The 24204-nt window shown below is 43.2% G+C and overlaps 1 protein-coding gene across 2 annotated transcripts in view; it reads right to left on the bottom strand.

The window, feature by feature from the left end:
- AGBL1 (AGBL carboxypeptidase 1) overlaps positions 1–24204 on the bottom strand; it is a 3462078-nt gene that overhangs the window by 808633 nt on the left and 2629241 nt on the right. For both annotated transcript variants that reach the window (XM_086958112.1, XM_086958114.1), the window contains exon 22: positions 3829–3989. In XM_086958112.1, the coding sequence (XP_086814238.1) occupies positions 3829–3989 (161 nt within the window). The remainder of the gene's footprint in view (positions 1–3828; positions 3990–24204) is intronic.

Here is a 24204-nt window from a genome sequence, read left to right as displayed (position 1 = left end):
ACTGAATTAGTGCAAACAGTAATGGTTTATCAAATAAAGAAAATAAACCTTCTGACTTTTGATTGAAATAAAGATATGCATTCCGTTTGCAGGTATCGTGGAGCATTATAAAGACATACCATAATTCAACATCAGATGGGGATATAAATAAATATCCAGTATTTTTCATAATTAAATGCTGCCACTTGCTTTGGAATGTGTGCTCTTGTTTTGAGGACGAAACGTTTGCCTGATAATATACAATCCCTTCCACCAAAGCTTTTAAGCATTGCTGCGGGTCTGCTTTTCATTGAACGACATACTTTTGAACATTGCAAAGATGAAAACATATGTTCTGTGCAGGTAGAGGTCCTCTGTTCCTTTTGTAAGGCTATGTGGACATTGGAAAGTTTGTATAAGTATGTAAATATTCAGCTAATAGTCTTTCCATGGTTCATCAAACAAAGCAGAATGGGGCTGAATTGGTAGCTAACTATATTACTTTTTATGTCTAGACATAATCCAATTACAATGGATCTACTGCATAATCGAAATTAGTTTCCTAGTGAGGAAAACCTAAGAGCACTTACCAATATGAAGGAACATCAGAGATGCGGGTCAAAGGATTCAAGCTTCTTTTATATGTTCACAGAACACCTTATGATATATGCAAGGTGGGAAAGTGATGTTGACTCATCAAAATTATCCACAAGGAAACTTGGAAAAAAGAGTGACACTTGTAACACACATGATGAATGATTTTTTGGATCGTGTCAACCTTCGCTTTGCCTTATTAAGGATGTGCCAAGCCAAAGTGTTATATTATTACATCTTTTTTTAAGGTGCACAACATTCCGTGACATATTCATGGTCATGCACCTATTCTTCCATCCATCATGTTAGGAATTTTCATAGTGTATCTGTTAAATATATTTTATGCAGATCAACACTGTTGACCATCAAACATCCCAAATATCTTATGATTCTCAAAAACCCCACAGGACAGCTGGTCATTTACAAAGCTCCGAGCTATTTATAGATATGACAACATCAAGATGAAGTTCAGTCTTTTGCTAAGCAAGTAGATTTCTGTAGAGGTCCTATATTTTTATTACAAATATACATACTTCCGGAGAAAGACCTATGTTTTTTGAGTAATGCATACAGGCATATAGTGACGTACAACATACGAAATAATACGAGTTCACTCCTTAGCAAATCTCATAGGTATTTTAGCTATAATAAAAATCTTAAGTACTCCAAGTTACCAGAAGGTAGATAAGTGGGAATAGGAAACGTATGAATGGATAAGAAGGGTGACAAAATAAAACAAGAACATGCCTTTAAAAAAGGAAAAATAAGACCCTCGTGGTTCTACACTAAAGTGACATGCATTTCTCAAATCTTACTCATCAAATTATGAAAGCTTTACCTAAAATCGAAAAAATAGTAACAATCTTTGGACTCGTGAAAGAAGCAACTCCAGGAATAGCAGCCACCGCAAACCAGGTCGTTTATAGACATGGTGAGGAAATACTGCCAGATTGTCTAGAATACACTAAGGTAGGTCAACTTTGATTACACTCGTGCCAGTGAAACCCTGTAGCACTTTTGACTGATTGACGCATGAAAAAACTGGCCGGTCGGTCAGTGTACATTACTCAGTGTTAAAATGAACTATGATGTAAAATGTCTATTGCTAAGTGGATCCATGGTCTTGTGTATGGTTTATAGACTATTGTCTAAATAAACTTTGATTTTACTACTACTACTACTACTACTACAGTGTACATTACTTTTGCGCTTATAAGACCGTGTACATGCTGTTGAGCACTGCTGCTGGTGTAAGTGCCAACACCACAAACCAAAACTATTGGTGCATAATCGCCTAAATCGATGTAATCTGGAAATATTGGTGCAAAGTACATGACATATAGTTCAAAGGTCGCTAGAGACTGCAATTTGCATGCCCATCTTTTGTTGACCTAGAATCCAATATGTACATTTAAATGACCCTTGTCCATCATCAGGCTTCATCTATAACTGAATTACATTTGTAAGTCATTGTGGTAGTTTCAAAGGCTGGACCAACTAATATAGTCAGCCAGGCCCTTATATGTTTATCTGCTTAGTCACAACATCCGCATTACCTTGTAGTTGTAAAGATGGACAACCTATCGCACATGTATAACATGATTTTCGACTAACAGTAAGCGAACAGGTCTGCACCGACAAATGAACAATCAGGGCACTAATGTTCTTCTCTTCTTTGTTGTGCAACATCAATCCTTCTACATGCATTTTACAGCAGACACGTGATTTGGGGAAAAGAGGTCACCGTTTTACAATCAATAACAAAGCCAATAGCAGAAGAGGCATGTCTAGGGGAACAGCATTGAGGAGCAGTGGCCGACGGCCATGTTTGTTGTATTCAGGTTCCAAACAGGAGAAAAGCAGAGGAGTGGAGTGATGGGGAGTCCACAATAACAGCAAGGGGTGGGAGGAAAAAGGATCAAGGAGCAGCGGAGTGACCTGTGAGAGAGAGTGTGGGGGCTGATAGTAAGCCACAGTGATAGTGAAGGGGGCAGAGAAAAGAGAAAGGGCATGTTCCTCCAACAAACACAAAAAGTAAAATGCCACACACATGCTATTAAGGAAAAAGAATTTCCTGGCATCAGCAGCGGGAGTGTAGTACTCCTCCATTGAAAAACCATAGTAAACCAGAAATAGGGGAGGGTTAGGACAAAGAAAAGAATAGGGAGGCATTATATCCAATGAGAAGCGGGGAGCAGCTATTGAGAAGAAAGACTGCTAGAGACAAGAAAGCTAATGAATCATGAAAAATGGGCAAACCCAGATTCCATCCTAAGAATATGGTAAAGTAGGGGTCTCCAATCTTTTCAGTAATAAGAGCTGTTTATGTTAAATGGAAAGTGTCCCGAGCTAGTACTATTTTGTAATATTGACCACATCAGACAAGACTAGATAAGTGGACATTATTTATATGATTGCCAGTATTGATCACCTCACTGCAACGGGTGCTGTTGCCAGCATGCCAGCATTAATGTAAAAAAATGTGTTGTCAATGTGAAATGTCTCTACATGGGTAACTTATAATAGCCTTAGTTAATAATACTAGTATTAAGTCTCCACAATGACACATTTGTCACATATTTGTGTCCCGAATGCGCAATTTTCAATTTTGGTAAGCATATATTAATTCAACCATACAAAATGCTTCCAATTCAGTAGGCTGAGCTGTACACACCCACGTACACAGGAGAGCTACTTATAGGTAGCTGTAGCTCACAAGCTACTTATATTGTATACAATGCTGCTGTAGTGACACCTTAAAGGAGAAAGCAGAATAGCTATCAATTTTGCCAATGAAGGCAGCCAGTGTTAAAACAGGAGTTGTGACCCACTTAATTCAAGAAGAACTCCATGATAGAAGAGTCCTATTTCAGATTAGTAAGGAGGCAATAATGAAAGTTATTGTGTGCAATACCATAAACTTCAGACTCCAGTTTAAACTAAGGCCAAGAATTCTGAATTCAGACTATAGGAGGAGAAGTAGGTGGTACTCGAGTGTGGTCAATGATATGAAAAGTGGCAAAGACAGACAATAAAATAAGGGCACCAAACATATTTACTCCAAATTGCTGGGCGGTTTGTCACTGGCAGCTACTACCAACATTTCAATGCGCAGGTCTGGAAAGAAGGCATTCTGAACAACCAATGAGAACAAGCTTATATAAATAAACATACTCTGAGGCAAAAGGAAATTTTGAAATAAAAGTAAAAATTTGCAATTGGCCAAGGATTGAGTAAGCATTACATTGAACTTACCTGGTTGACTGCAGGGCTGATGTTTCATCATTCAGATGCAAAAGGGCATCTACCTGTGCAGCCAATTTTGGGTTGAAGTTCACTGACTTATGTAGCACCAGAAGTGCCTGGCAAAATTTCAAACCCATTTCTTCTAGTTCCCTTGTGCCAATCTGAAAGCCCTGAAATAAGAAGGATGTTACACATTACTTCTACTCATTGTGTTCTTTCTACAATATTGTAAATGACAATGAAAAACAGATTATTCAGCATCATCATGACTAATTAGGCTCTGAAACAAAATAATTGTGTTTGGCAGCTTGCAAAATACAAAGGAGACAGTAAAATATACAAGCAATATATGTCTGTAGATACCAGTGCACTTTCCATTAGAATGTATGAATTAATAAAGGCCCTATTGAGGACAGGCATTAGCCAAGACCTTTTGATTTTACTAAAATAATATGTACAATATACTTACTTAATGAAGATTTCAGCTACTCCTCTTCATTCATTTAGCAGTTGTCATTCACATTTTGCTTCCGCCCACTGCAGCATACAGCATGGGGCACCGTCAGCCTAATTCAGCCCCTGCATTTTGCTCTTTATTAAGGTGGACGTTCGCACATAAAGTAGTTCCCTCAGGATCAGTTTTTTGTTTTTACTTTATCATTTCTTTGGTAATGCCTGATGTGACAGCAGGACACCTTTGAAGTGAGCAAAGGGCACATTTCAGATTTATCAGTTTGTCTCTCCTGTCAGTGCATTTGTAAATTCCTTTCGTAATGTCCTTTCTTTACCAGACTGCTGCTATTTAACAGCCTACAATATTGTGTTCCTGGACTTAGTTTCACAAATTGTTCACAGGAAGAAAATCAAACCGTACTGTGTTTAATTTGCAGTGCGCTTAAGACATTTTTATTTAAACATGAGTTGGTTGTAATTAGGGTTTTAGTATCCAATATATTATACTACGAACCCCTTTTCTTTCCTCCGTCTTTCTGTTTTGCCTGCTTTCCTTCTTCTTTCCATCTTTCTTTTTCTGCCTTTATTCTTTTGCCCTTTTTTCTCTTCTTTCTTTCTTTTTGCCTTCTTTCCCTTTTTCCTTTTTCATTCTTTCCTTTTTTCTTTCTTACCTTATTCTTACCTCTTTTCTTTCTTTTTTTTCTTATTTCTTGTTTCCTTTTTGCCTTCTTTTCCTTTTTCTTTCCTTCATTTAAATCTTTCTTTTTGCCTTCATTCCTTTTTCTTTGCATCTTTTGTTTATCTTTCCTTGTTTCCTTCTTTCTTTCTTGCCTTCTTTACTTCCTTCTTTCTGGCTTTCTTTTCTTTTATCTTTCCTTCTTTGTTTCTTTTGTGCCTTATTTCCTTCTTTCTTTCATTCATTTCTTCTTTTCTCCCTTTTTTCGTCTTTTTGTGTGTTTTCTTTCCTTATTTCTTTCTTTTTGTGCATTCGCTGCTACTTTTTATTTTTTGCCTTCATTCCTTTTTTTTGTTCCTTCTTTCCTCCATTTGTACCTTATTTCTTTTTGCCTATTTTCCTTCTTTCTTCCTCGCCTTCTTTTTTTAAAACTTTCTTTCCTTCTTTATAGCCTTCTTTACTTTTATCATTGATTGTGAGTTACATCATGTTTCCTTTCAGAAGGTGCAAATCCACACACAAAGTAGTTCCCTTCAGTGCCACGGAGTACTATGGTAATGTGTACTTTCCAGAGACCAAAACAAAGTTTTCGCTTTTAGCCAGTTTGGTTTCTTTCTTTGTTTTTTCTAGAGTTGATGAGGACCCGGTAGATTGCCAAATAGTAAAGTTTTGGAAAACTGACAAAACAAAACAAGAATTGCCAAAAGGCAGCCCAACAATGCCAGACCTATTGGTTTTGACAATGCATGTCTTAATGTGTGTTGGGGTACTCTCCATTGAGTACATGGGAGTAGAGCTGAGCAATGGCCTTCATTGATGGGTTTCTCTAGCTAGTGTAGTACATCGCTGAGCTACTCTTTCTGGGCTGAACCATAGGAATACTCCATAAAAAGGCAGATTGCCCCCTGAATATGTTGTAAAGTGAACAGGCATCACAGAAACATTGCATGCAGTTGTTTAACAGTTCATGTTCAAACTAAGTGTTTGCTTGTCTAAATGTGGAATTTGTATACAAGGGAGGAAGCACAAGAGAAGGCAGGCTCACCAAATGCCCCAAACACAAATTATCAAACAGATCTTTGAGGCAGTCTCTTTTTCCATCAGGAACTTGGGAGGGAATTGAACAGGCCAACTAATCAATTTTCCAACATCCTGAGCTCAGAATAATTCCTTTATGTAGTTACTTTACTTTAGAGTTGCATCTAAGAAGGAAGAAGTAACGCTCAAACTGTCCCGGAAAGACTATTTTTTTTTCACACTACCAATTTCTATTCCCTGCAGAGTGTGCAAAGAGATGGACTTGTTGCTGATTGAACTTACCTGGGGTGCAGGTATGCATAGAGTAGTGAAGGCTAAGTTGCACCCGACATTGAGGCTTATTACCTAGCGGCCCAGCTCTAGTGGATCAACCAGTAGCTCCATTCACAATTGCACCCTGGAAGAGGTGCACATGGGGGAACCCGGAATCTCCACGTATTGTTTCAGATCCTCATGCCGCCCAGATGCCCCATTGTAGGAGGAACCCATTAAATTGCAAGTGGCCTGGCGTTGCTGACAGTGTTGCCTGCAGTATACCATAACCCACTTACCTTACTCTCCGGACATTCAATTACGGAGATTAGAGGTCGATAACGGGAACACTGAGGGGATTGATGGAATACTAAACAATCGGCATCATCTGGATTTATAGAAACAGGAGCTACTAGCATTTGATGATCTTTTGTTAGCCCAGGGACACACCGGCAGGTGTAACCATTTGATTTACAAGTTTGACTAATTATTATGATTATTATTATTTGGAAGCATTTGGCAGTTGGCAGGTGGCAGTTCTTGCTGCATTTGGTGGTAGTGGTGACAATACAGAACCATTGAGGAAAAGGAACAGCGGAGCATCCAACTCATCAGTGTAGTCGGGCCCTCTACCCAAAAAATGGCACGATTCGAGTAGTCACTAACCTATATCAAGCACTGTGGGCAGAAAGCATTACCCCATTAGTTGTGTTGAGACAAAAATGGGAAGAGGACATCACACTCCTGATCACTGATGCAGACTGAACCACAATACTAGCTATAACACATACAATTTCACATAATGCCAAATTTAAGTTAAACATCTAGTTCTGCCATAGGGCATAATTTACCCCGGGGTGAATCATGCATATATGTGGAACAATTGCAGTAACTTGCCCCATATGCAGAGAATATGGTGATGAGATGCTCCACATGGTGTGGGCCTGTCCTGCTCTATTTGTATTCTGAGAGGGGATGATAGAGTGAATTTATGAGGTTACAGAGAGAGCGATCCCCAGCACTCGTTTAGAGTGTCTGCTGGGGAGATTCCAATGGCCAGCCAGATAAAAATTGACCACTATTACCATGGACCTAACCCTGATTATCACAAAATGCATGATTATGATGCAATGGAAGGCCGCTGGCAGCCCAAAGGTGTGCAAGTGGACAGAGGTCCTCTTATTATGGCGGCATACTAGAGTGCAGTTCTGTTTCGGGAGGTGAGAAGGGCTTGGAGTTCTACCTTTAAAGCCAGGGCTTGGGACAGGTTGGTAGAATGTTTGAAAGACCTTAAACCAGAATCCCTAATAGAGTTCCCTGATATATACACATGACTCGTGTTAGACCCAGGATCCCTGGTTGGCTGAGGTAGGTACCTTAGGCCAAATAGGGACCCTCGTTTCCACATCAGGGACAGGAAGGACACCTTCTGAGATAGTTCCTGCTCACCCCCTTGGTAGCTTGGCACGATCAGCCAGGCTTATCTTCAAGGCATATGTGTAAAGTATTTGCAATCACGATCACAGCAACCCAATGATGACACCACAAATGGACTCCACAAGAGTTTCCTAAAAACGAGTATACATTTTATATAAAAAGATATACGATAAGACCACATGATATAAATCCAACATATGAGTATGTGTAATATTCCTCCTGGCTGGATGTTTGCCAGCCAACCCTTGTAAATTCTAGTGATGTTAATGAGCACTTCTACATATTCCACTGTAGTCCTTATACAATGGTATGCAGTTCATAATGATAGAATCAGGCACCTTGCAATGGAAAAGTAATGCAATGCGTAACGCAACACTCAAGCACTGTCCAATGTAAAAATAATGCAATACGTAACTCAACAATCAGGCACTTTGCAATGTAGAAATAATGCAATGCGTAACGCAACAACCAGGCACTTCGTTATGCAGAAATAACGCAATGCGTAATACAATAATCAGGTCGTTCATTATGCAGAAACAATGCAATGCGTCACACGACAATCAGATATTTCACTATGCTGAAATAATGCCATGCGTAATACACTAATCACGTAGTTCGTTATGCAGGATTAATGCAATGTGTAATACACTAATCAGTTAGTTTGTTATGTAGAAATGATGCCATGTGTAATACGACAATCAGGTACTCCATTATGCATAAATAAAGTAATGCGTTCTACACTCCAGCACCGATCAAATTGCCATAGGTGGTCTCCCCGCCACTCGTGCTGACTCGCAGTTAGCCTCTGTCAACAGTTGCCCCCAACACGGGTATAGTACAACAAAAAGTGCAGCTCTGCACTACGGCCCGGTACTGCCACTCCCTTGGCAAGTATGGGCCGCGATACGAGCCGAAGCAGAGGCTCGGCCTATCGGAATGAGAGAGAGGCCAAGAGCGTCTCCCTCTTAGCCCGCACCCTGCCCCAGGCGTCGACACACGTTGCCGGTGGCTCAGCTCCTCCGGGGCTGCCGGTCCAGGATGCTACTGCTATGAAGATCTCAGTCTGCCACAGGGCACACACACATAGCGTTGCTGAGACTCACTTGAGCTTCACATGCACGATCCACAGGCACTCCACACGAAGGTCTCAGGATGCACGCAGAACACGAGCACAGCATCGCTGAGACTCACTTTAACCCCGGGTGCACGATAACAAGGTCTCAGGCTGCACCAAGCACATGCACACAGTGTCGCTGAGACTCACTTGGATTCTGGGTGTGCAGGTTAACAAGGCAATCCTCACAAAGGTCTCAGGCTGCACCAAGCAAACGCACACAGCATCACTGAGACCCTCTTGGATTCCGGTGCACACAATACCAGGACCATGCTCACCAAGGGTTCAGGCTGCAAAAAACACACGCACACAACGTCGCTGAGCCTCGCTTGGACTCCAGGTGCTCACGATTACAGGGCACTGCTTACGAGGCTCTCAGACTGCAAAAAGCACATGCACACAGTGTTGCTGAGACTCTTCTGAAAACTGTTGTGTTCCTGTATTTCCGCAACAGGGAGCCAGCTCACCTCGGGCCCTTGGGGATAAGTTACTTCAGGACACTGCGCAGCAAAGTCCTTTCAAGCAGGGGGACACAGCACACAGCAAAGTGCCTTTACCCTTTCCTTGGTTAAAAGAGAAAACTGCAAGCCAGTCCCAGAACACACAGCAAGGGTCAGTTCTTTCCTTCAGTCTCTTCAGTTGTTTCTTCCTTGGCAAAGGTTTCTCTTGACCAAGAAGTAGCTCCAGTCTTGTTTATTCTTGATCAAGTCATTCTCCAAAGTTCAGGGGCTTCAGCTCTCTTCGTTACATCCCTCAATGGATTTGAAGTCTTTGTGTTCAGGGGGCCACTGACCCCTGTTCAAACCAGTTATGGGTGCCTTCCTGCCAGTGACACCTTCTTCCTTTGATTAGTGGGAGTCTAGATTCTCAATCACTCAGCAGGCGATGGGACAATTGTTTTATGGCAGCAGCCCAGGCCTCTCACCCTCTAGGGGCTACTCCTCGCACACAATCCAGATGCAGGTCAGCCTGTTCCTGTCTCACCTCCTCCCCTGGGTCAAGACATTTCCCAGATCCTATTGCTTTCAAATCCAGACTGTCAATCCACAACCAGGCAGAGACACACAGAAATGTTACAGCACAAAAATCCAGCCACTTCTAAAAGAGTGGTTTATAAACACACAATGCAAAAACCACCTTCATAGAAAGATGTGTAATTATATTTTGAGTTCATGCATACTAAACTTTACCTCTCCATCTTAAGCCTTTGGGAAGATAGGCTGGAAAACATATTACACAGCCTCCCAATTCTGTCCTATGGGCAAGATGGCCTTTCCACAGTGAAAAACGAAATGGAGATTATTTCACTATCAGGACATGGCACACACCTTAGTACAGGGGTCTCCAAACCGGTCCTGGAGGGCCGGATCCATGCCAGATTTTTAAAATAACTACATGTATCTCAATGGGGATATCCAAAAAATCTGGCATGGATCCGGCCCTCCAGGACCGGTTTGGAGACCCCTGCCTTAGTACATGTCTTACCTTTTACATGCATTGCACCGTGTCCAGGGGGTACCTTGGACCTACCACAGGGGTGTCTGATGTGCATAGAAATGGAAGGGTAAGGTCTGGCAAGTGGCTGCACTTGTCAGAACAAAATGGCAGTTTGACAAACTGCACACAGGCACTGCAATGGAAGGTTTAAGTTCCGCCTTTAAGACTTCTGGTGTGGGTGGCAAAAGTAGTGCTACAGGCCCACTAGTAGCATTTGCATTACCAGCCCTGGCACATATACGCACTTTACTAGGGACTTTACTTAAGGCAAACATACCAATCATGGACAACCAATTACCAGTAGACTTTATACAGGGAGCAATTGCTCTTTGACACTGATCAGCAGTGGCAAAGTACCCAAAGCATCTAAGTTGGCAACACCATGTCAGAAAAAAGGTCGCCGGGGAAAGCAAAACGTTTGGGGAACTTTAACCAAAAAGGCAGTGGCGGATGGTGACATTTGAAAGTGGTGAGCGACAAACAACTGTGTACTTTACTGTGGCGAGCGAGCGTAGTGAGCATTCCTGAACCATCAACAGGGATGGGGGTGCATTTTCAAGAAAATTTAAGAAAGCAGAAAGGTGTCAAACACTCTGAGGCTCAGAGTGGTTAAAACCTTCCAGCTTTCTCAAATTTGAGAGGTCTGATGACCCTGTCCAGTCCCCGGCCCCTCCACACCAAGCACCCCGTGTAAACACACTTGTGTATAAAAACAGCTTAACTGTACTGTGGTAGTAGTGACGCCTTCTCAATGAAGAGACCCTTAGCTGGGGTCATGCACACCGAGCAATTGCCAATCAAAATGATACAGTGCTGAGCAGTGCAGTGTTCAATGTTGCCACCATATAAGCCGCAGCAGCGCGAGCTCTGTGCTCACCTTTAAGAAAGTGCGCCATTAGCGTTTGCTGCGCCTTCTGTTGGTTAGCCCTCACTTGCCAGTAGTGACCAGCCACCGGGAGCAAAATCAATCTGTCAGCCTCGTAACCAAGTACTTCCTTAATTTATGAGACAGCTTTTCAACAGAATCTCCTGAATTTTGAGGAAATATAAATTTTATGGTCAAGAAATGTTCCCTAACGTGTACCCCACCGTCTCCATGTACGAGCTTAAAGTGCATGTAACTTCCCTCCTGTGCCAGCTATGAAGACGCAAATACATTTGCGTCCAACGTTAACATGTCCTCTTTCAGATCCACCCTGAACGGGTTGAATATTCCGTTCCTAAGTATGCCATGCCAACGTCTTTTTGTGGTGTACTTTACACGTTTTTCAGCTCTGGCGAAGTAGGCCCTGAATTCTGCCATTGAGCTTTTTCCTGCCTTCTGACTCTGAACGCCTCAGCCTGGGCTGCCTCTGTACCCGTGACCTCTGCCTTACTCCCTGTGCGGCTAACGGCGCTTGGCTCAGCCTGCTGCCTGCCAAGACTGTATTCAACCTTCGAATTATCTGTTCCGCTCCTCAAACATACATTCCTGCCTACTAGTTCAAGTAAACATGCTTCCAGCTGCAGAGCAAAGGGCCCGGCCTCACCGTCTCCGTGCAAGTAATTCATAGCTCCGTTACCATGGTAGGCCCATGCTCCCTCGCATCTCATGCAGACGCTTAGACGCTTATACACGCACTCACAGTCAGTATAGAATAGCCTCTGCCCAAGACACCTTTCCCTCTAGATAATATGGTTCCCAAACACCAGATATCAGATATGATATAGGTACAAGTTGATCTGACATGCCAGACTTCTGTCTCTTTCCGCTAGTGTAAAATGTCAAGTCCCCTGCACCCTCCGGCTCCACGTCAATCACACGTCATGCAGCTGCGTGCGCATCCAGGCCTCAGATTTCTGCTGACATTGCAATATTCTGCTTTGTACCCACCTACTTGTGACACTTACATGTGACGTTTCTAGCACACACCTCTATGTTCACGCCTAGTTCACGCCTTCTGATTACGTATTGCTAACACGTGTATGCTGTTATGTTACTTCTCTCAGCTGTTACGCCTACTGTATTGGTATTCATTATATGGTTTAAGTATAAAAGTTATGTCTTGTCAATAAAGTACGCTCTATCCCTTCCTGCACCCCAGTGGTGTCGGGAACACGATATCCGGTACCTGTACCATTCCTTTTTAAGGAATAAAACCCCTAAGAACTCTAACACGGCGTCTTTCTTTCCGATTGAGTTATTTTTGTTAAGTACTTACCTGCATAGAAATTAGGACGGTAAATCAAATATTTACCATATTATTTTGGCGCCCGAACAGGGACCCCTCCCTCACCTTACGCGCCGGTTGGTGCGTTGCAACCTTTGCCCCCTGCCATAAGTCAAGACGGACCACTACGCGTACCCGCAGGATTTCCTGTATCTCCCTCTGGCCCACGGAGGTGACGGAGACTGCGATCAGCACCCAGACGAGGCGGTAAGGAGTGCGGAGGATCCCGACCAGAGCCTAGCCAAAAGAAGCAAGGTCCGAGGTGTCAAGAGGCCCACCAGTTTCCGAAGTATCCACGTGTCGAGTCGAGTCGAGTCCAGTCCGGTCCAGTCCAGTCGAGTTTTCCGAGGCCTTCTGTTCCGTGCTTCCCGGTGAGTACCATTGCTGGGACGTATCTAGACGGGTGCATTATTATGTATCCGGTAAAGACGTGTTTGGGTACACAAACGCGGTCTGCACTGTTTTAGACAGTGTATCTGTACTGTTTAGCAGTATATCAGTTATTCAAGTTCTTGCACTGTCCTCGACAGTGTATCTGTGCTGTTTAGCAGTACATCTAGTATCAAGGGTAGTCGTATATGTTCAAAAGGTTTTTTCATGTGATTAATGTCGTGGTATGAGTGACTGTTTGATGTACATTATTGTGTTTTTGTGTAACTAGCTGTGTTCAGAATAAGTAACCAGTATCGAGTATCCAGTACTAAGTAACAAGATGCCGTTCTTCAATAAACTAAGACAGATAGGAACTAGGAAAGGGATGCTAGAGGAAGAAATTCCTATCCCCCCTAGGGACACTCCTGGAAATTTTATGTATCATAAGCATGGCTTAGATGCCATATTGTATCTAGATTTATGGGCCGATTATACCAAGCACTTAGACGAGAGACACAGATGGCCCGTTACAGGAACATGGGATGCTGAGTGCATCGTAAAGGTAGAAGAAGCGCTATGGAAAAAGAAAGCCAGACAATCTCAGAAAGACGCCATAGAATTTTGGCGTAAAGAATCACATAAACGTGCTGAAAGAGCACTTCGTAGAGAAGACAGACATAGAGAAGAGTCGGATAGAGTCCGAGAAAACGAATTAGTTACTGAAGGGATCCGAGTAAAATCAGAACAAGTAGACCACGCGCGAAACAATCTTGTAAATGGCATGTACTTAGTGGCCGAGGGTTTGCCTGAAGCCACTTCAGAAATACCGAAGAATCTGCCGCCACCATTGGTTCCGACTAAAGTAAATCACGGGGCCACCAAAGACATATTCCTTGCTTCCTATCTAGACGATGTAGCACCCGCTTACACCAATCCACGTGCCCGCGTCCCGCCTACTGACGGTGACGGAGGTGGCAACCCGCCTCCAGACCATATCCCGCCATTACCGCAACAAGGTTCCCCCGTTCGACAGCCTGCTCCACTTGTTCCTCCACCTCCACCACTTCCCGCACCTAAGATTAATTCCCCTATTGTTCCGATTCTTAAACGTACTGATCCCAATGCACCGCCAGTATATCGGCTGGTGATTGATTTACGAGAACTAAATAAATGCATTGTTCCACAGTACCCTGTGGTCCCCGACATCTCTTCCCTATTGACTGCTATTGATTCAGAAGCAACGTTCTTTACTGTGATTGACCTCAAGAACGCCTTCTTCAGTGTGCCCATTGATCCAGAGAGCCAATACCTCTTCGGATTCAGTTTAAATGGACGAAGTTTCAAATTTTCACGCGTACCTCAAGGATTCACAGAAAGCCCCAGCATCTATAGTCAAGCACTGAAAAGACAACTTGATTGTATCCAAATGCCAGTTAACACCGCCTTACTACAGTACGTCGATGATCTGCTGATCACCGCACGAAGTGAACCCGAATGTGAGCAAGCATCACTGACAGTTTTACATTTTCTGGCCGACAAGGGACATAAGGTGTCTCCTTCGAAGCTACAATTCTGTGTTCAGCAAGTTGTGTACTTGGGTCACTTGCTGTCCAAAGTGGGGAGACAGCTCACTCCTGACCGCATTCAGTTAATTGTAAATATGCCACAACCTCAGACACAAAAGGAAGTGTGGGCCTTTATAGGCCTCACCTCGTACTGCAGACAATGGATTCCCCAGTATGCATTTCTAGCCAAACCACTCATTCAGTTGACAACACAGGAGGCAGTGACTTCGATTGCCCTCCCTTGGACTCAGGAACATACACAGGCCTTTGAGGAATTAAAGAAAGCTTTATGTCAAGCACCAGTTTTAGCAACACCATGTTACAGCAAACCTTTTACACTTTTTGTCACAGAACGTGATGGTACAGCGTTGTCTGTCCTCACTCAAGATCAAGCAGGTTCACATAAGCCTTGTGCTTATTTTTCAAGCACATTGGATTCAGTAGCCCAGGCACTCCCTGCGTGCTTAAAGTCAGTTGCAGCGACAGCCCTAGCAATCAGACAGAGCGATTCAATTGTCTTAGGACATCAATTAACAGTACAAGTTCCACATTCTGTAGAGGTTCTTCTAAACCGAACCCAGACTCAACACTTGACTATAGCACGATTGACAGGTTATGAATTGACGCTATTCCAGCCACACATAGAAATCAGACGCTGTAACATTCTGAATCCCACAACATTGTTACCTTCGATTATGACAAATTCAGCCCCGCATGATTGTATAGAGATCATTAATGCAGTAACAAAGCCCCGACGAGACTTAACAGATGTTCCACTGACAAATCCAGACCTGACACTTTACGTGGATGGTTCATGTATGAGAACAAACACAGGAGAATTAGTGGCCGCATATGCAGTGACCACTGAAACTGAAGTTAAAGAAACACATCGTATTGATACACTGTCCGCTCAAGCAGCAGAGCTCATCGCTCTGACCCGAGCCTGTATACTAGCCAAGAACAGAAATGTTAACATATACACAGATTCACGTTACGCTTTCGGAGTCGTACACGACTTCGGAGTGTTAGGGCAAGAACGAGGTTTCTTGACCTCTCACGGTGCCAAGATCCAACACGGTCCCCTCATTCAAGCACTATTAGAAGCAATACATCTGCCCTCAGGCATATCCATCATGAAGTGTAAAGCACATACTAAAGTTACAGATTCCGTTTCCCAGGGTAACGACCTGGCAGACCAAACAGCAAAACATACAGCAGTGACTCACACCCAGACAACTGATGTGACAAAGACAATAGTGCCGACACAGTGTATGACAGTTAGGGATCCCACACTAGATGTAATCGATATTCAGACACATGCTACCCCAGATGAAATAAAGAAATGGACTGAACTAGGAGGGATTCAGACAGATCAAGAATGGATGACGAAGGGAAAATCTACATGGTTTCTCCCCGACTCTATGGTTCAAGTCATAATAAATACAGCACATAGTCCAGCACACCTAGGAGAAAAAGCTATGTTAGACAGTTTACAGAATCTCTGGTACAACAAACATTTACGAGCAGCAGCAAAACAGAAAGTGCGTACTTGCATGATCTGTTGTCAGTTCAATCCAGGTAAAAGCGTTCCTGTAGAGCAAGGTGGATTTCATCCTCCCGATCACCCTTTTGAAGTCCTCCAGATGGATTATATCCAGATGGACCGTTGTCGAGGATTCAAGTATGTCCTCGTAGTTGTTTGTGCACTTTCCCGTTGGACCGAAGCATATCCAGTCCCAGATTACACTGCCCCGACCACTGCCAGGCAGCTGGTTCGAGAATTCTTCCCACGGTACGGCTTGCCTCGTATCGTGTACTCAGATAACGGACAGCCATTCTCATCCGAGCTCATGAAACAGGTTTCCCTTCTGCTAGGATATCAGTGGAAATTCCATTGTGTCCGACATCCCGAGGCCGCTGGCCTTGTAGAAAGGCATAACCAGACACTGAAAACACGCCTTGCTAAAATCTGTAAAGAGAAAGGGGTCGACTGGATAGTCGCCCTGCCAGTTGCACTGTTCTATATGAGAATGGTCCCCCATTCGAGATCAGGACTATCCCCGTATGAAGTGGTCTTTGGCCGACCACCGAATATGTGGGGGACGCCCATGCCTAAGAAAATAACCGATGTTGATTGTAATATGCTGACAGATTATCTTGCCTCCTTGATGTCTGCACTCCAATCATGTCGTTCACAGGTTGCCGCAGCCTTTCCCGACAACACTGATGTAAAGCCACACGATGTCCGTCCCGGAGATACTGTGTTGATTCGCAACTTCTACAGGAAAAGCCCGCTGGAGCCCCGCTGGAAGGAGCCGAAGATCGTCCTTCTGACCACGAGGACGGCAATCAAAGTGGAAGGACGAAAGGGGTGGATCCACACGATTCATATTAAAAAATGTAATGAACTGTTGCCAGAGACTGACTCGTCCACCCCCTCAAAGGACTGCCTCGATACTAGTGACTTTAAGGTTCCCAAAAGAGAGAACACTCCCCAAGAGGAGTACAAAAAGAAATTACGATCTAGCAAGTCAGACAGTTTAATTGTTTAAGTCCTCCCCTAGGTGAATCGGTTAAATAGTTTCTGACATGTATCCCCTAGATCGAGATAGAGAGAGAGAGAGACAATTCAAGAAACATGCATATTGCAAATCACTCCGTAGTCACTGTATAGTGAAATTATTGGTTATGTTTTTCCTAAGTCTTTTGATTATTGTTGCTAGTATACTACTGCCTATATACTACCCTATCTTCAAGCGTGAACAATCTGCTTATAATGTCACTGCCGAACATTCTTTTAGCGAATTACCCCCTCATGAACTATCTTACAGACTTGCGCTGCGCAACAACACATTCATTAGTATGTTACATCACTCCCATCAGACTAATAATGCTACAAACTGTTGGATATGTGGCCGACTCCCTCCCTATCAGAAATACAAGGGAGTTCTGCCCCTCTTTCCGTATCCGTTCACACATAATGGCTCATGTGGAGCATGGTTAAGAATAATTAATTCCTTAGATCCTGATATTGCTGTTTTCGAAGGAAATTGGGTTTGGGGAAACCTGAACTTAGTTCTGCTTAACGCCTGTTATCCTGACAAAAAGGGAGTTCCCACTAGAATAGGAACTGATCTAGAAAATGAAGTATATGGATTAGGAAATTATACAATTAACCTTATGATTCTTACTGTCAAATCCGAAGCTGCACCAGTTCTCCCTGCTATGTCAGTATTACCAGTCACAGGTGACTTATGTGTCAGAAAGAAGGGTTCAGTACACTTAGGTCATAGTAAATGTACTACTGTGGTCGAATTCACTGATCAAGGCAAGTCTTCCTTTAGAGCTACTCGTCATTCCTACTTTGTTTGTGGCCATACCGCATACATACGCTTACCTCCAGATTGGGATGGTACCTGTTACATTGCATTCCTTCTGCCACCTGTTTTTCTAGCCCCTCCTGATTATCACAGAAATACAAATCTAGTAACGAAAAGGCTCCGAAGAGATCTTCCGATTGTCGACTATACTGAAACGGCATGGGAGCAATACACAGATTTCAATAAAGGATTCTTCTTCTTCACAGGTCCCGTCCAAAACAGTAAACTAATACGTAGATTAACTAGAACACTCGAAGCAGTAGTGAATGAAACTACCTCCGCTCTAGGCAACTTAACAGAGGAGCAATCTGCCATGCGGGTTGTTGTTCTCCAAAATCGTCTTGTTATTGACGTCATCCTAGCAGATAGGGGCGGAGCTTGTAAGGTCATCGGGTCAAGTTGCTGTGTTTTCATTCCAGAAAACGCGCCAACGGTATATAAAGCTATTACACGTCTTCATAAAATTGCAAGTTTAATACATCAGAATCCAGGCACCTGGACTTGGTCCGGTTGGTTCTGGACAACGTTGACCGCTTGGGGATGGAAGATCCTATCCTTCCTAGGCATTGCCCTTGTTATAGTATTCAGTTGCTGCCTGTGCCTACAATGTGGGCCAGCGATTTGTGGTCTGTGCGCCACTTCATGTATTCCACGTTCCAGTTTTCATTCAAAACGCGAAAGGAGAAAAGAAGAGCAAATGATGTTACAAGAACAGACTGATCGATTCATGAGGATCGATATATCATGAAGGGTCCGTAGGGAACAAGGAGGGAATGAGGAAATATAAATTTTATGGTCAAGAAATGTTCCCTAACGTGTACCCCACCGTCTCCATGTACGAGCTTAAAGTGCATGTAACTTCCCTCCTGTGCCAGCTATGAAGACGCAAATACATTTGCGTCCAACGTTAACATGTCCTCTTTCAGATCCACCCTGAACGGGTTGAATATTCCGTTCCTAAGTATGCCATGCCAACGTCTTTTTGTGGTGTACTTTACACGTTTTTCAGCTCTGGCAAAGTAGGCCCTGAATTCTGCCATTGAGCTTTTTCCTGCCTTCTGACTCTGAACGCCTCAGCCTGGGCTGCCTCTGTACCCCTGACCTCTGCCTTACTCCCTGTGCGGCTAACAGCGCTTGGCTCAGCCTGCTGCCTGCCAAGACTGTATTCAACCTTCGAATTATCTGTTCCGCTCCTCAAACATACATTCCTGCCTACTAGTTCAAGTAAACATCCTTCCAGCTGCAGAGCAAAGGGCCCGGCCTCACTGTCTCCGTGCAAGTAATTCATAGCTCCGTTACCATAGTAGGCCCATGCCCCCTCGCATCTCATGCAGACACTTAGACGCTTATACACGCACTCACAGTCAGTATAGAATAGCCTCTGCCCAAGAGACCTTTCCCTCTAGATAATATGGTTCCCAAACACCAGATATCAGATATGATATAGGTACAAGTTGATCTGACATGCCAGACTTCTGTCTCTTTCCGCTAGTGTAAAATGTCAAGTCCCCTGCACCCTCCGGCTCCACGTCAATCACACGTCATGCAGCTGCGTGCGCATCCAGGCCTCAGATTTCTGCTGACATTGCAATATTCTGCTTTGTACCCACCTACTTGTGACACTTACATGTGACGTTTCTAGCACACACCTCTATGTTCACGCCCAGTTCACGCCTTCTGATTACGTATTGCTAACACGTGTATGCTGTTATCTTACTTCTCTCAGCTGTTACGCCTACTGTATTGGTATTCATTATATGGTTTAAGTATAAAAGTCATGTCTTGTCAATAAAGCACGCTCTATCCCTTCCTGCACCCCAGTGGTGTCGGGAACACGATATCCGGTACCTGTACCATTCCTTTTTAAGGAATAAAACCCCTAAGAACTCTAACACCATGGACTCTGCGTCTTTCTTTCCGATTGAGTTATTTTTGTTAAGTACTTACCTGCATAGAAATTAGGACGGTAAATCAAATATTTACCACAATTTAATAAAAACAGACCTTCACAAGTGCTGCTGCATAGGTGAATAGCGCACGAACATTAATAAATGGGTGCCCCGTTCTCCCGGCCTGACTTTGAAAAATACTGTGTCAGAGTTTCAGGTCACATTTTAACAACAATAAGGTTTTGATCTATTTAAGAAGCTCCAGTTCCCAAACTCGTCGATTCATTGCAACCCCTCACTGCAAGACAATTGATTTTCCTTTAAGAACGGTATCGTTCATAGCACACTGAAAAGCTGTCTGACCCATCCTGGTGGTATTAAAATTACCCAGTGTTTTACTTTGACTCTCAATGACAGTCAGATTTAGGCGTTTTCAAGCAAATGTAGAAGCAATGATTGTGTGTGCCTCGCTTATTTGAGTAATGCCGATGGAGGCGAATCACACGATCGCAGTAACTTGCATTTTTGTTAAATGTTCTCCATCGATTTACTTTCTCTTGCGCTCATTGTATAGTTGAAGGATTAATTTCCCTTACGCATCTGGATTAAATGTACAGTAGTAGGAATGGAGTTTAATATACACACGGTCATGCAGCGAGATTTAAGAACGCTCTGAATTTAGGCAACCCTTCACTATGTTCAATAATGAAAGTAATTAGCAAAATGTCGAACTTAGGGCCAGATGTATCAAGATACACTTTTGTGATTCTCAAATAGCGATTTTTAAGGAATCGCTATTTGAGAATTGCAAAATGGTATCAGGCACATGCATCTAAAGATTTTGCGATCGCAAAAGGTGCGAATCGCAAAAATCATCCGTTTGCGATCGCAAAATCTGCGTTTGGAATGCATGAAGGGTGAAGGCCCTCGCAATTTGAGAATTCGCAAATATTTGCGAATTCTCAATTTGCAGTGGCATTTAAGGAATCACATTTTGCGATTCCTTAAATGTAATGCATGAAACTTTAAAAAATTGCGATTTCGCAATTAGGGGGAGCAAATTACCATGGGGTTGAACCTCATGGTAATTTGCGAAAAACTTTGAAAAATGCACTTTTGTGCATTTTTCAAAGTTTCATGTTGTGCACACACTTGCCCTTAGGGCATGTGTGTGCACAACATATGTGCACAGATTGATTTCAGGGGTGCAACAGGGTGTCCTTTGGACACCCCTACACCCTTGAAATCGCATTCTCAATTTGCGATTCGCTAATTGCTAATCGCAAATTTAGAATGTCTTACCATTCATTCCTATGGGACTCTAGGCCCATAGGAATGAATGGGGAGGTATTCCTTAAGTGCGACTCGCAATTTGCGAGTCGCAATTAAGGAATATTAAGAAATCGCAATTTTTTTAGCGATTTCTTGATGCATTGCATTTTGCGATTCCTTAATTGCGATTCCTTATTTTTCGCAATTAAGGAATCGCAAAAAGCAATATTGATGCATGTGCCTGTATGTATGTAGAAATTCGCTATTTTTTAGCGATTTCCTAAATTTCCTTAATTACGATTAGCAAATTGCTAATCGCAATTAAGGAATAATTTCCCATTCATTTCTATGGGCCAGGAGGCCCATAGGAATGAATTTGAGATTATTCTCAATTTGCGATTCGCAATTTGCTAATCGCAAATTGAGAATATTTTCAAGGGTGCAAGGGTGTCCAAAGGACACCCTGTTGCACCCCTGAAATAAGCATGGGTGCACATGTGGTGCACATACATGCCCTAAGGGCATGTATGTGCATCACATGGTACTTTGAAAAATGCAAAAATGGGCATTTTTCAAGAAATTCGCTGATTACCACCAACTTGAAGTTAGTGGTAATTCGCGATTCCTTAGGGACAATTAGCAACTTTTTTTTGCATCATACATTACATTTAAGGAATCGCAAATTTTGCGATTCCTTAAATGCAATCGCATTCGGCGTTTGCGAACCCATTTGAGCTTCATACATCTGGCCCTAATTTCTTAAGTCTCCCAGGTTTCTAATAATACAGATCTTCCTGGTAGATTCAAACAGAAAACAGTGTCCCACTCCCGCACTTTATCTGTTTTTAAATATGGATAAAAAAGTAAAATATGTGTTTTTCCGCTTGATTCTCAAAGCTCTAAGGCATCATCTCTAGGCCGATATCTCTGCTTGCCAAGTAATGCCATGGGGTTAAAAAAAAGGGCATAGGCTTACCTGTACGCGTGTCGTTTGAAACCACGGCTGCATGCACCTTTCTTTTTCCATAAACTGTGTCCCGGAAATAGCAGGTGAAAGCAAGCTGTAACTAATGCATACCCACTCCCCTAAGTCGCCTCAGCCTTACCCAATTAGGAATTCTAATTCACGGAGGCGAAAGGGAGGGCTGCAATTTTTACCATCCCCTGCACTCAGTGCACGGTGAGCCAGCCCTGCCCCTTCCCTTTATATTGAATAGCGCTTCACTGACCGCACCCTGTGCCAGTTCATTAGCGCCCCATTTGAAATCCCTGCACTGCCGCATTGCCAGCCACTCCCACAAGGCGGATGTTAACCCCTCCTCGCTTGTGCCTCGAGGGCAAGAAATAGTCCTCGCCCAGCGCCCAGCTTTTTACATGCGTACATAGCAGATGAAGACTCTTCGAGGCAAGTAAAAAAATCATTTGATTTTACATAGTTAACTTTCACGGGGGAGCACCAAGCACTGAGCACTTTAAAACTGCTCCATGGTGGTCATTCTCTCCCTTTAGTTCCAATGCTGGTTGGTAGGGCAACGCCCACTCCGCCCCTTAACACCAGCCGCCCCTGCAAAAAGGGCCAAGTGCTACAACTCGCAGGTAACCTACAACTAGATGGGCACAAATACGAGATATTGTGGGTTGCACTCTCCTTTGATCTGAAATGAGTAGTGACTTTCCACTGTGTGAAAGAGATAAACTTTAGTACACTGTAGACTTTGACACTAGGCAGGGGATGGAAGGGGAGGGGGAAAGAGGGATGGGGAAGTTATCCAAGTGCCCTAGATGCTGGTTGATTACCAGTTAAAACCATGTACAAACACTTGTTTCAAAATTCTGCTGGCTGTAACCAAGCTGACATGAAAGTACAACAAGTGCCATATGTGTACACGTAATGTGGTGTTCTGACCCAAATTGTCTAAGTATACTAATGTAAAAATGCAATAAACCTTTGCTTTAAAAAAACAAAAGCAGTATTTTTCTGGTGGCGAAACATGCAGTAATAATATTTTAACCTTGAATTTGTAAAGCGCACAGCTACCTCTGAAGTGGTTTCCTGGCACTGGGGGCCCTAGAGGAGATTAAGCTAGCTATTGCCCAGAGTCACATGGTGCTGGGCTGACCTGCCGCCGGCGATCGAACCATGAATGCTGCAGTCCGGAGTCAGGCACCCTGGCCGCTGCGCCACACCTCTTCCACAATTCCACTTTGCAGTGGTTGATCTATTGTACTCCAACTGTTACTGATTTATTATTCATGAAACTGTTAAACACAGCCAATTGTAAGGCTAAGCCAGAAATTCACAAAGAAGGTGACAATGTAAGAATTACAGAAACTAAGGGGGAAATATATCAATATTTGAAACAGTGCAGCAAGCCACTTTGCTGCACTGCACTGTGTGACAGTCAGGAATACACCATATTTAACATCATAGGGCACATTTCTGCATTTTCCCAGTGCTGGCACACAATGTGCAGCCTAGCGCCAATGCAGGAATGCTTGCACTATTTTGCAAGGGTGCCTACGTTTTAATTACCCAATGCTTTTTCCTTTTTGTATGTGTGCTGAAGAATGCCTATTTGTGCTAAAAAATGAAGCACACATAGAAAGAGGAAAAGAATCGTGGAGTAATAAACATACGGAGTCTGAGCAGTTTTGGCATGTTCCCAGGTCTACCACTTATGGAAAATGTGGGAATGCGTCAACATCCATGGGTGTTGCATTGGAACTCCCAGGCACCACCCATGGAACACCTCACTGGGGCTGAGTAACGCAATGCAGCAATTTGTGCAGCATTGCGTCACTCTGGATTCATCAATCCACTCGAGCCAAGCAAGTTGGCTTTGCGTGGCTTTATAAATCATACTTAAGGGTTGCATCACACAAGCAGCCTTTATGTAGTGCAAAAGCAATGCAACCCTCTAATATATATTTCAGAGTTTCTAGAATTTGGGGGCATATTTATGAGGAAGTGGCAGAGCGCAGTGTAAGCCACCTTGGCTTAATGCTGTGCTCCACCAATTCGAAAAACACAGGACTGCACTGTATTTACAAGGATGCGGTACAGCTCTGCATTTCCCCCTGCGCTGACGCTAATTTTAGCTGCCTAGCACAACGCAGACAATATTGCACCATAGTGCAAGGGTGCCTGCATTGTAAGGGAATATTGTTTATGTGCTTAATGCAGCACACATAGATGTGGCAAAAAGTCATTTTTGTTATTGCTTGTTTAT

Source organism: Lissotriton vulgaris, chromosome 2_1 (assembly GCF_964263255.1).
Source record: "Lissotriton vulgaris chromosome 2_1, aLisVul1.2, whole genome shotgun sequence".
Taxonomy (NCBI): domain Eukaryota; kingdom Metazoa; phylum Chordata; class Amphibia; order Caudata; family Salamandridae; genus Lissotriton; species Lissotriton vulgaris.
This window is presented reverse-complemented; position numbering and strand designations above follow the sequence as displayed.